Source organism: Bremia lactucae, linkage group LG6 (assembly GCF_004359215.1).
Source record: "Bremia lactucae strain SF5 linkage group LG6, whole genome shotgun sequence".
NCBI classification, from domain to species: Eukaryota; Oomycota; class Peronosporomycetes; order Peronosporales; family Peronosporaceae; genus Bremia; species Bremia lactucae.
In genome coordinates this window covers 6695886-6709328 of record NC_090615.1, presented here as the reverse complement: position 1 = coordinate 6709328, position 13443 = coordinate 6695886, and the positions used below count along the sequence as shown (strand labels likewise).

General features: G+C 45.0%; 2 protein-coding genes across 2 annotated transcripts; one reads left to right on the top strand and one right to left on the bottom strand.

Annotated features, from left to right (window-relative positions):
- Positions 1 to 8002: 8002 nt before the first annotated feature.
- CCR75_004576 (uncharacterized protein) lies at positions 8003 to 9145 on the top strand (the record flags this gene model as incomplete). Its single annotated transcript, XM_067962662.1, has 1 exon — positions 8003 to 9145. One exon carries the CDS (start codon positions 8003 to 8005, stop codon positions 9143 to 9145), a length of 1143 nt encoding a protein of 380 aa, XP_067818023.1.
- A 630-nt stretch (positions 9146 to 9775) lies between these two features.
- Positions 9776 to 10894, bottom strand: CCR75_004575 (uncharacterized protein; the record flags this gene model as incomplete). The annotated part of the gene is made up of 1 exon (XM_067962661.1): positions 9776 to 10894. The coding sequence occupies one exon, from the start codon at positions 10892 to 10894 to the stop codon at positions 9776 to 9778; it is 1119 nt and encodes a 372-aa protein (XP_067818024.1).
- Between the last annotated feature and the right edge of the window lie 2549 nt (positions 10895 to 13443).

Sequence of the window (13443 nt, the reverse complement as noted above, 5' to 3'; positions counted from 1 at the left end):
GATGTCAAATTTTAAGGTTTCCGGACGAGCGTGCTCGTCGTCCCAGGTACAGGGGTCTTCACCTGCTGTAACCTCAACAGTTCTTCCGATTGAGAACCTTGCTGATTAAGCAAGACTACCTTCTCCTTCATCTCGTCAAGTTCATGTTGTATGAACTTGGCGATGGCTGAACGGAGGGCATCTCTGTCCAAACAGGACAGCATGACCAAGATGGCATCGTTCCCTGCGGTCGAACTCATTCGTTCGACCGCGCTCCTTTCTATGTCACTTAGAAAGGAGTTGCTATCCTGCGAAACGTGACGCGTATTTCCATTAAATGTAACATGTCCATGTTAGATGATAGAACTGTGGTCCTTGGACGGACTACAAAGTGCTACCAGGTGTAACGCACTGCCGACTTGTACTGCTTCAGTACAAGTCCACTACGCACTGCCTCAGTGCGAGTGGAAACTCACGTCACTTCACGTACAATAGTACGTGCAGAGGAAGACTTTCTAAAAACACTTGCTTTAAAGAGGGTTAATTAAAATCTGCATCAAAATAATTAAGTTTTTCTTGTCTTTCTACTTAATATTAACTTAATTATAATGTAATAAAAACATGTAATTAAGTCTTATCTGTCATTCTCTTTGCGCGCGTCCAGCGCTGACTGGTCCGCGGAGAATGTAGATATTATGGTTTATATCTACCAATGGATACGCTTTTAGAATATTACCATGTAAAGTGATATTCTCCAAATTTTATCTACCAGTTACATAATATATTAACAATCTTTACGTATTAATTTCATGTAACGATACACCCCGTAACAATGACGGGTCGTCTGAAAAGGCGCCCTCACATCCACGCACAAAGTGCACGCGCCGCTTCAACACGCCGCCGTCGCTCAGTGCCACCGTTACAAGGTTGACAGCTACTGCTGCTGTCGCGTAACTGGACTGAATGATGCATCCCACTTTCACAGAGAGGGTGTAGATTCGCCGCTCTTGTCGATTGCTATGAGTCGACACCGCTGCCATCACCTCAAAGTAGTGATGAGTTCAGCAAGCTAATGAGAAAGGCTGATGGCACTTTATTACCCACTTATTGCTCCTAACATGGAGATAACAATGATTTTTAATGATGTCTCGGCGTCTGCGCTGGCTACCGTAGCGATCATTAATTAGAGCGCTGCCTAGAGGTGCAGCTGCTTCTCCGTTGAGTAAAACCACAACACCTGTCGTTCAGACCATCATTTACAACGGTCTCACACAGACAGCCTGAGCGAAAAGCTCCACCGACGGCACGTGAGCGTGTCCAGTCGGTGTCACAAGCCAGTCGTATCGAACGTGGCTATGTGACGGGTGGCATATCACTTATGCCCCCTCCATCCCAATGGCCGAAAAGCGTCGCTCCTAGAGCGCACTACTCTAGATGCACATAATTATTCTGGCAGTTAAAGCTCAAGGAAGGCTAATGGGAAATCACTTGGTCATGTTTCTCCGATTTCGGTCATGTTGCATTCGAATATATCAATCGACCATTACGGAGCGGAATCCCTGCGCCGATTTCAGCCGCATTTCGCTGTGGCAATCCAACGGTCGCAGCGAATGAACTTTGCTTGTTTGCATGTGAGAGAAAGCATGGGCGGTACTGTACCTCCTGTTTCTTCTCATCACGCCGCTCCTGCTAGTCTATACGAATTTAGCGGAGCGACATTTGGTGCTCCTTCTCATAGGCATACATCAGGCCCGGAACGTCAACGCGCAGCGCGTCGACCGTTTTATAAAAAGTCAAAGCTCTTTTGGTATCCTCTTCAATGGACGACGATCTAATGTTTCTTCTGCACGGAGCAGTGGGCAACCAACATGCCAACAAGAAAGCGTTGATTCCCAGAAGCATCCATCAGTGCAGGTGGCGCCCGATAAGAGTGGTGATTTCGCCCACCTCACAGCGGCTTATCCCGCATCCCTTCGGTCGAAGGCGCTAGGCTCTGTTGACGACGGATCGGGGATCTCAAAAGTCAAGTCTCGCGACTGACTTCGGATCTTCACGATGTCCGCGCAAAGGATCGTCCGAGTTACAACGCCTGAAACTTCGATTCGACCTTTTGAAAGTTGATGCTGAGGGATTCGCGTTACGCGCGTGATATTTCCCGCTCTCCAAGTCCATATCGGGGTCGGAGGATCATTCGGCTTGAAGTTTTTCATCTTCCCCGTCTCGCTCACCAGATCGACGCTCGAAGGCCCGATAAACGTGGCAATAGTTTGGTAGTACCCTCCAGGTAGTACAGAAATTGCATTTTTACGTCGAGCAACAGTACTTTATCGTTCTTTATCTGCAACACTAAAGCGTTCATTGTTTTTGCGACCATTTCGGTCTGCAAATTCATTTTGCTTATCGTGTGCGCTTGCCATCGCTTCACGTACTTTTCGTGTGATGGCTAATCGCTCGTTCACAAAGCGTTGAGCCTCGCTTACGCTTTCAGCATCAAACACGCAGATGACAACACGGAGAGCTCGGTCATAGGACGTCGTGTACAAAACGAAATATCGATATTGTTCGAGAGCTCAGGCATTTCTTGTCGTGACTCCATACTGACCCTGCCAACCCGGGAAGGTCACCAGGGCAAGTTTCTGTCTTTGAGATGATACCCTGGCGGGTCATCGTCATATTGAAAAACTGTGTCGTACCTGGTGGAGTGATGGGCCCCTCACTAAGACTCCGGCTGCGCACGAACAAGACTGGCGTCCGAGGATAGCGCAGTCCATTAAATATTACGGTGTGTAACCCTACTAGCGTGGACTTTGTTTTTTATAGCAAACTCCCCAAAGGGCAATTGCGCACATTAGCGACTGCCATTCTTTGGGAGTAGCTACCCTTTGCAATCTATCCGCCGCGACCCGATTGGCACGTTCCGTTTCGCCACCGGTCTGGTAAAAATGATCTGCGGTCGACATATCGTACTTACTACTTAGCTGCTCAAACGCGTGACGTCAAAAACCAGACGTAAAACTTGGATCCCGGTCCGATACTATGGACTCGGGCATCCCGTGTAGTCGGTATACATTATCCAGGAGCAACAAAGTTGCCTCCTTGCCTGCGATCGATGCTTAACATGGTGCTAAATGCACCATTTGCTCAGTCTATCTACAAAGACGATGAGCCCAGACTGATCGACCTTCAAGAATCCGTTAAATTTGGCAGTGGCTTTAATAGCGCACTGCTGGACAGCGCAGGCTTAATTCGCTGACACTGCTCGCAAGAGCAAATATAATTTGCCACCATGTGGCCACCAAAATTTCTCTGACACTCGTAAGAATGTATTTTCACGGCCCATATGCCCATTAGATGGTGCATCATGGAGCTCGTGAAGAATCTTTAGCTTGAGATATGTGTCATTATGCGCATAGATTCTCAAGGGATCAAAAGGTGACAGCTGATGCCATAACAGGTATCGCTGTAGCTAAAGTGATTTAGCGTAGCTATCGGTGCGACGGAAGGTTACCTTTCGTCCACCAAAGTGATCCAATAGCAGGCGACAATGTTCGCCCTGACTGTAGCTCTCCTTAATTTCAGAGGCCAATGAGTTTGTCATGTGGTATGCTTTCATGGCTGCCAACGTTGACGGCTGAAATTGTGCTTTAGCACGACACACTTTCCTGGTGTCTTACCTCGAAGTTTCGTCTGCACGATAAAACGTCAGCCAATACACTCGACTTACCCGGCTTATTCAACTTGAGATTATATTCTAAGAAGAGTGAAGCCATCTTGCCATTTAAAAAAAAATATTGCGGTCCGCAGTGATGCGTGATTCGTAAGAACCACAAATGGTTCGGTGCCTAGTAGATGCACACGAAACTTGACAAGAGCATAGATTATTGAAATTAGCTCTTTGTCACGCACGGGGTAATCCAGCTCCGCGGCTTTTGAAAGCCGGGACTGATAAGAGATGACACGGTCATCGCCGTCGTCATCTATTTGCATGAGCGCGCTACCGATTGCAAAACTGCTTGAATCGCAGACGACATTAAAGAGCTTATCCGCGTTTGGCAATGCCAGACCGGTGCTTGAACAAGAGATTGCTTCACGGATGTGAACGCATCATCTTGTTCTTTAACCAAACCCATTCTGCAACCTTTTTTAAAGGGTCAGACAATAGTTTAGTTCGTTCAGCAAAATTATTCATTAATTTCTTGCTATTCTTATGCAAATAATTAGCGAGCCCTAGAAATTGGCGCAAAACCTTCACATGTCGTGAAATTGGCGATTTTTTTACCGATTTTTCCTTGTTCGGGTCTGCTCGTACACCATCTGTACCTACGATGCAACCCAGCACAGCTAACTCGGGGATCCCTATGACGCACTTTTGCAAGTTGACGTACCATTGGGCGCCCTCCACAGTCTAAACAGCGTCTAAATGACGCTTATGCGACTTTATTTCTCTTAAGCCGTCCTCGGATCGTCAAAGTAATGGGGCGCCTCGGCACGGTACTGACGCATCACGTGAATCACCACTCAATGAATGTCGCTGGTGCGTTTTACAGCTGTTTTGGCTATATCAGACTCTCTCGAGTACCTGATAGTAGCCATCCTTTAACTACAACGCGGAAAGATAGTTGACTTTCCCATGGAGTTCAACAAAACATCCTTCCGCGGGAATTGCATTTGAGCCGGTAAGGAGATTGAGCAACCAGGGAGGTTAAATCCGGTGAAAAGGAAACCTATCATTCGCAGTAGCACACAGAAGATCGTGGCAAAATGATGTAACGGGCTAAAGTTGCCGTATGTCACACAATACCGTTAACTGCACTTTATGAACTTAAGCGGATGGTCAATTGCTTAAGTGAAGAAATTATACCCACCACTTGGGTGTGGTTCGCACCCTTGCGTATGTGATGCACCTCAGGGCATTCACATTAACGGAGATGACGGCTAGCGTCATCCAAGATACGAGTTTATTTGAACAATACGCTGTCTGAAACTACTTCCTAGTTCACAAGTGCGCACGTGGAGTCATATTTCCGCTCTCGTGACATCACTTAAACTAAGGCTTCTAGTTCGTTGGGTGAAGTTGCATAGGCGCCCACCAACTACCTTACTGTACGTGAGAGAAGACGGTCAACACTTCCTCAGTGTGCTCAGAAGGCGTGTGTTAGTAGCGGCAGCAAGCAGCGCCCGCCTACACTTGGTAGCACAAGTAGTCGTTACCACGACCCGTCTCTCAGAGCGTGTCGGTGAAAATGAACCTCAATATCGATTGAGCTCATGTCCCCCCTGTCATTCAGACTCAGGATGAGCTTAGGCGAGAGCAGGCTTGGAGTGAGGCTCTCAACAGGACTGTTGTGATGCTCTCAGCCAGGCTGCATCAGCCGGGGCCCATCCGGATGGACCCGCCCAAGTTCGATGGAACTACAGCGCACACGATTGTCATCTGGCTGTTAGGTGTGGAGCAATACGGTGTGGCGCAGTTCATCCGGGCGTCGTTCCGACGACGCCCGGATGGTGTCGTACGCCATGTCATATTTGCGCGGTAAGGCCTCAGAGTGAGCTTACTCGGTGCTTATGGTGGACAATTAGGCGTTTCCGTCATGGGCTATCTTTAAGACAAAGATTCGCGCCATTTACCAGTCGTCGAACAACAAAGTGTTGTTTTCAGGCGCGATTCTCCTGCAGAGAAAAATTTGCAGTGCTGAGTATGGAGAGTCCGTATGACCCTCATCATAGGCATTCCATGGTTGGCAAAACACCAACCATGATAAATGGCGTACACACACTGTTAGGAACTCTACGCAGGACATCGGAAAGGATGTTCTTCTGCGAGAGGCGTATGCAACTGATGTCGTGTCGAACACAGTTGAGGGTGCGTTGACGGGATGTCAAACGTCACCAAGTCCTACACAGCTCGTGAAGACTGGGGTATTGAAACGTCTAAACGAGTGAGTTTTGGATCAGTTCCTAATAAAGAGGACAGGCCTTCGAGCGAGGTGTTCGTGGCCGTCAAAGACGAAATTGCAGAGGCATCCTCAGTTGAGGTGCTCCGACAAGTCTTTAAACCTGCCGAGGAGATGGTTAATCTCCCGGCGATGTTGTGGGATCTGTTCCTTGCCGAATTAAAGGAAGGCGGCCGAAATCTATTCTAAATCAGCTAGGGTAAGTTTTTAGATTTAAATAACTAAATAAAGTGCAGTTCCCCTTATGATCCTAATGCGTTGAGTGCCTTCCTAAGGCTTGCGCATTGATCTATAAGAGATAGAACCCTTTCTAAGGTATATACGATTGGATATTATTTGCCACTTGGTTTTACAAACCCCTGAATCCCTTGAACTAGGATTCCTTAAGCTATAATAGCTTGTACGACTCCCTGAGTTGTTAAACCCCTTAGTTCTATAGAACTAAGAGACTCTCTGAGTCTAAAAGTTTTCCTATGACTTTAGGAGCGAGGTAGCTCCGCTACACGCTCAATGAATGTCAAATTGTGAGTGGAGCTTCATCTCAATTTACTGCTAATTTGAAGGTGGAAGACTACACATCCGACAACTTCTGGATTAATCACCGCGAGATTTACAAATGTTATGCACTATATGTTTCTTCATCGTTTGTATTCATGTTCTTGCACTGCTGTCGCTCCGCTTTGTCAAGTAGACCAAATGGTTCACAATTTTAGAAAGCATGCTAAATAATTTTTGGAATCTTGGTGTTTTACATGATCTCTAAAATTTTGCGAGTCAAAATGCTTCTTAATAAAACTATATTTGGTGCGCAATCGCATGTTTTCTGACGAATCAGAAGCCACGACTTTTGATTAACATGATGGGTGGGCTGATGAAACAAAGGTGACGGTACCCTTTATTTAATGCCAGCGCAAATTTTGCTAGATGCTAGAAGCATACCAAGCGGTTGGACTACTTCACAAGGAGTCTATTAATACAATGTTATGACAGCTAAGCTTACAATAATGATATCATGCTTGCGCGCGAAAGACTTGTCGACGGTTAATGATGTCCACATTTTAGACGAGCACATCTCTACTTTTAATTTTTTTGGTGCGCAGTGCGGTTAGATAGTATAAAACATGATTTAGATATAGTGTGATATTTCGCGAAACTGATTGAGTTGTCTAATTCTTTACATCGAAGCCATGCAAGAGTCACGATCGAATAAAAGATGATGACCGAACGTAATGCTTTTTAGTCATGATATGAATACTGCTTCGTGTGATACTAAAAAAGCAAGTTATCGCAGAGCATATTCAGTACGTTTATATTGCCCATCGCCTTCATGATCCTAGAGAATCCTTAATTGGCCCTAAATATAACTATGACCGCCGCCAATGGCATGCGACTTTTCTCATTTGCATACCATTCGATTCGGATAACACTCCTACCGTTTTCTATCAGGTTATAATCTTTTTGTCGATACAAGTGCCACAGGTATGTAAAGTATTTTGACCTGCCCTCTACGGCAAGTTTGAGACCTCTTTCTCTTTCACTCAATACTTGCGAAAAATGGCAAAACATTTTTTTGTCCACTTGTGTCGAATTGTTGGTAGGCAGATGTACTTGCTGTAAATGTTTATTATCTTTACGCACACTTCTAAAAGCTCCAATAAATTAGAATTTTGTAATTCTACCAAATCGACAACTTTCTAATGTTGTATTGTTGTCGAAATGCTCGTGCTCTTATACCTTTTGCCCAGCCCAAATGAGCTCCGAGCAAGTTTCTACAGAACTGCTGGCATCCTCGTAAGATTGGATGTAGCACATAAATGTACGAAGCGAGTAGACATAAATGCCGAGTTCGTAATCCTAGACTACCGTAAAAACATTAAAAGAGCTCTATAACCTACTCAGTGCTCCATTCCATGAACTAAGTTTACCAAGTTCAAGCCACTGTTAATGTCATATCGTCAGACGTCATGACAGATCACGTCGTTGCTTGTTTCATAACTGAACTTGCCCTTGCAAGCTTAAGTCATCTATCCACGTGCATGATGCACCTTTTCAGTCTCTCACTTGCCTTTATGGCCACAGTAGCGACCGTATCAGCTGGCTCGCCCTATCAGGAAAACCCCCTCAAGCCGATTTTGTTTGCCGCCACCTACACTCGTGACGAAGGCTGGATCAATGGCACGGGCAAAGGCATCTATACGTATCAATTCGATACGACCACGGGGTCTCTCACGCCGTGGGCAGTCACGCCTGTTGGTATTAATCCCATTTTCGTTTTGAGCACAACCAAGGTCTTCAGCACTGGTCAGCGTGTCATCTACGCCATCAACGCCGTTAATGAAAACTCCGCCAAGCTCCCAGGAACCCAAACCGGATACGTGTCGGCTCTGACGTTGCAGCACGACGGCACACTCAAGCTATTAAATACGCTCGAAACGCTCGGTGGATCACCCACGCACATTTCTCTAAGCCCGAAGCAAGACCACATCATCGTTTCCTGTTACGGGGGCAGTCTCACCATGTTCCCATTAAAACACGACGGATCACTTGGAGACGCCAATTTTCACCAAGCTTTTAAACAAAGCGATGAAATTAAGAGTATTATTCACAGCGCCACGTGGCTTGTCAACTCGAATCACGTCGTGGTGGCAAATCTCGGCACGGATGAGTTATTACAGTATAACTTTGACGTGGAAAACCAGGATTTAAAGCCCTTGAAACCCGTTAAAGTTGCCGCGGGATCTGGACCTCGTCACATGGTGGTAAACCCAAATGGAAAAGTCGCGTACGTTGTGAATGAAGTGGCAAACACAATCGATGTTTTATCCGTCGACAAGGCGTCAAAGCTACTAAAAAGCCCGTCAATCCAAACGATCACGACGCTGCCAGCGGACTTCAAGGCCCCCAGCACCAGTGCCGAAATCGTCCTTTCCAAGAATGGCAAGTTTATTTACTCGTCGAACCGTGGTCAGGACTCGATTGCGATCTTTAAGGTTAACGAGAACGATGGCACGTTAACGTTAGTGGGTTTCGAAAGCTCTCGTGGCAAAGGCCCGCGTGGGTTCACGATCTACGGCGATTGGCTCATTGTCACGAACCAAAATTCGGATGACATGTACGTATTCAAGGTTGACAGTACCACAGGTTTGCTTCAGTGCACAGGCAAGTCGTACAAGATTAATACGGCGGTGTGTTTGCACGTCGCTGAGTTCTAGAAACCGTGCGACAATTACACAAACCCTTTAATTGTTCTTCGATATAAAGCGAACGCAAACGCAGCTATTATCTACTCAGGGCGTTATTTCATAAAAAAAACTGTTCAGTAGCATGGACGACTGTAAGTCCAAACCTGTAGTATTTTGATGCCGCTCTTGGAAAGGCTTCTATTGAGCCTAAAAAGTTGTAGGGTTTGCCACAATTCACACGAACATCCCTAACGGATTTAAAGTCGATACTATATGCTTACCAACACGCTGCGTTTGCTTTACTATTTCGTTGCAGGCTCCGAATACGCTCCTGCCGTGAGCTCTAAAAATTGTCAGACTCGGCAGAGAGCATACGTTTTTGAGCTAAATACACTTTCAAATAAAGAAGACCCATGTTGTCACATTCTGTAAAGTTGTAAGAATTAATATGCCGCTTCTAAAATAAGTGCATTAAAATTTTGTCGAGATGGTTTTTCAAGGAAAAATAAAACGCTTATGCATTGCCAACAAATGTTTGAGTTGGAAAAGGTAGGCATTTCTTTCTCACAAGAGTGCGCAAAAAACGTGAATATCAAACAAAAGAAACACTTCAACATGACAAAAGCACATGTCTTGCTGTTAAATTTGAAACTCGATGTCTTAGTATTCGCCAACGTAAAGGTCGACGACTCCATCGATTTTGTACGAGTTGCCAGTGTACGTCAAGGCTCCCGTTTCAGCATTTATTTTGAACACAAACATATTGTCCGATGCTTGGTTGGCCACAATCAACCAGTCTTGATAGACCACAAGTCCCCGTGGCAAGATTCCGCGTGAGCTCTCAAAGTGCAGACACTTTAGCGTGCCGTCAGGTAGAATCGCGTACGAAGCAACCGAATCGTGTCCCCGATTAGACACGAACAAAAACTTCCCGTTACTTGAGAGGCCAATGTCGGCAGAAGTGCTGGTGTTAGTGAATCCAGCGGGCAGCGTCGTGATAACCTGAAGCACCTTTTGCGATAACAAGTTTGTTTTTTTGTCGACCTTGTACACTCCGACAGTGTTCGAGAGCTCATCGTTGACGTACAGGTAGTCACCCGTGGTTCCAAGGACCATGTGGCGGGGTCCCGATCCAGGTCGCCGTTTGACCGTCCTGAGGCTATTCAGCGTTTGTTCCGGAGCATCGAGCTCGAACTGAAGGAGCTCATCGTTACCAAGATCGGCTGCCACGAGATTGTTCGATTTTGGTAGCCACAAGGAGCTATGAATGTGGCTGGTGGCTTGATCTTTCGCGATGACGTTGCTTCCGGTAGTGAAATTTTGGTAAAAGGTCTCTTTTTCAATCGAGCCGTCGGCATTAAGTGGAAACAAGGAGAGACACCCAGCGTAATTAGAGACTGAAATGAAGTCCTCTTTTTCACTAATTGCGACGTGGACAGGGGCTTTGCCCCTCATTTCTTGCTGATTTAAAACCTTCAGCTTGCCATCAGGTTGCAACGTCATCGCTGTCACGAAGCCAGCGGACGATCCACGATTAAGTGCATAGATGACACTATTCGGTTTATTGGTTCCTTGAATGAACGTCGGGTTAAGTTCGTCTTCCTCAATGGTATGAGGCGTGACCCCGTAAGGCGTCAAAGTTCCGTCCACCAGATTGAGCTTGAATGTAGCGATTCCGCTCGTCGTCTTTTTAGTCCATGTGGCAGCAAATACAATTGGTTGCGTCTGAGCAGCTGACACGTCAAGAGCGAGGCAAAGGAAGGCAATCGAAAGACGCATGTTGTGCGTCCGAGTTGAAAGACTTGGTCTGTGAGTCTTTTATTTAGGAGTGGGTAAGTTTTGACAAGTTTTATCAACGCTGCGGATGGTGCCGATACCCAGCACATCGTAAGACGAAAGATTAGTCACTAACTTTAAACCGACCGACGATCAGACGCATTCGTTGATCCTCGACAGCAAAATCGGCGTCGATGGTCCAAGAAATTGGCAGCTGAACTCAAGCAAATGCTTTGCTAAATTGAAAAATACCATATTAACGAAGGGTCTATACGCTACGCTGCTTTGCCGTACTTTTGTACATAAAAAGCATGCCGTCGCTAAGCTCAAGATGCTAAGCCTTCCACACGGCTAAAATTGACGATCGATACAATTTACTACCTAGAATTTTTGCATTCGATAAGAACTTGCATTTCTATCTGTGCTTTCTTCATTTCAAGTGTGCTCGCACTAATTAGCTTCTGAAAACAAGTTACGACATTTGCGGGGTTATAATTTTGTTTTAAACATACTTGCTGGCACGTTACTCTATCGCAAAAACAGGCCGATTGACGTGCCGAAAGCGCGGGTTATTAAGGTAAAAGCTATGACATTAGTCCTTCAACAGAAATTGAACAGTTAACAATTACTTCGGGCTTTGACGAAAAGTTGAAGATTCATCTTTACACTCTATGCTTAAACGTATTGTTGTGTTTTATTTTATAATCTAGCAGAGAAAACAGTACGATTGATTGCGTATTTTTACCATGTAAGTAAACAGTACGATCGACTGAAAACAGTTGCAATGGACTAAGAATAGTTGCATTTTTTTACCATGCAAGGTTTTCCCTGCTAGATTATTAAGAGCAGTTTGCATTTTTTACCACGTAAAAATGCAAATTGCTCGCAATAATCTAGCAGAGAAAGGCTGCAACTGTAGGCGGGCACGTCGTAATGCGGCCACGCTCTACTTAGACACACACCCTAGCACAGCGAGGTAGCGGCTAAACCTGCTTCTCTTGCGTGCAGTGAGGTTGTTGTGGTGGGCGCGCAAGCGACCTCACCCAACACACTAAGTACCCTGGTTAAGTGTCGTCACGGGAGCGGTAATCCGTCTCCTCGTGCGCACTTACCAAGTAGGAAGTATTTTCAGACTGATTTATATTTAATAGAATTAAATATAAATACTTATTTGTATCCATTAAAATGTCATCTCTATAGATAACACTTAATATGTATTGCGAGCGCATCTTTCTATATACCTCGCGTAACGGATGACGCTGGGCGTCATCATTCCTAATGTGAATGCACCCATGTGCATCACATGGAACGGGGCACTACGACTTGAACTGTTTCATTACAAGTCCACTTCACACTGCTTCAGTTGTGAGTGAAGCCTTACGTTAGGTGACGTACACTGTACGTGCAGAGGAAGACTTCTCTTTAAGACAAGTAACTTAAGGAGGGTAAAATGAAAACTGTATTAATATAATTAAGTGTCTCTTGTTCTATCTTTGTAAATGCGAACTTAATTATAATCTAATACTAAACATGTAATTGAATTCTTATCTATCTTATCTTGTAACTCTCTTTGATTACTCCTACAGCTGATTAGTCTGCGGAATAAATAGATATAATGGCCTATACCTATTTATGGATAAGAATTCTGAATATTACTATATAAAATAATATCCTATAAATATTATCTACCTTTAAGATAATATAGTAATAAACAACCTTTAAGTGTTAATTTCATGTAACGATACACCCCGTTACACTATTCTTTACAATTCAGCAACTGTCAACTGCATTCGGCACTTGAGCGCAACCATTGCATTGAAGGAGCCTGCGGACAAGTCGCGGTAGGGAAACTTCTTGATGTTGGGGTATGACAACACACTGCGTACGAATGTCTTCGTGTAGGGGAAATGGAAGTTAATTCGTTCTTAGAAAACCCTCATACATGTAACGTACTTAAATGTAACAGCTTCGCTTGCTCTTCTTCTTGTGTCATTTTACGACAGTAACCGCCACATCAGCACGACTACGAGCCGTCGCCTGATGTTCCACCTTCAACACTCCTCCTCAACGAGAAGTTTCTAATATTGGTCTTGGCTACGAGAAATTTAAACTTCTTTGTCGAAATTGTCTTGGTCAGGAAATCAGTAAGCTGTTATATGGTTTCAATATGCTCCAGCTGGATTACCTTGTTTTTGACTTGATCACGGACAAAATGATAGCGTATAAATGTGTTTCGCACGACTTTGATATCCTTCGTTTTTCGCGATAGCAAACGCACTTTAATTGCCTTGTACACCATTACTGGACCATTAATCCTGACCTTCATTTCCAGCAATAGCGATTTAGTCCACAATACTTCTTGTATGCACAATAATAGAGCCACATGTTCGGCTTCAGCAGTACACTGTTTTGCATTCTTGACTTAAAATTACGGGTGATCCGTTGACCATCACCATCACACCTGATGTTGAGCGTCGATTGTCCTTATTACTGCCCCAATCAGCGTCACTAAATGCACTCAACTGCAGTTCGCGTGACTTGCTCCGATAGCA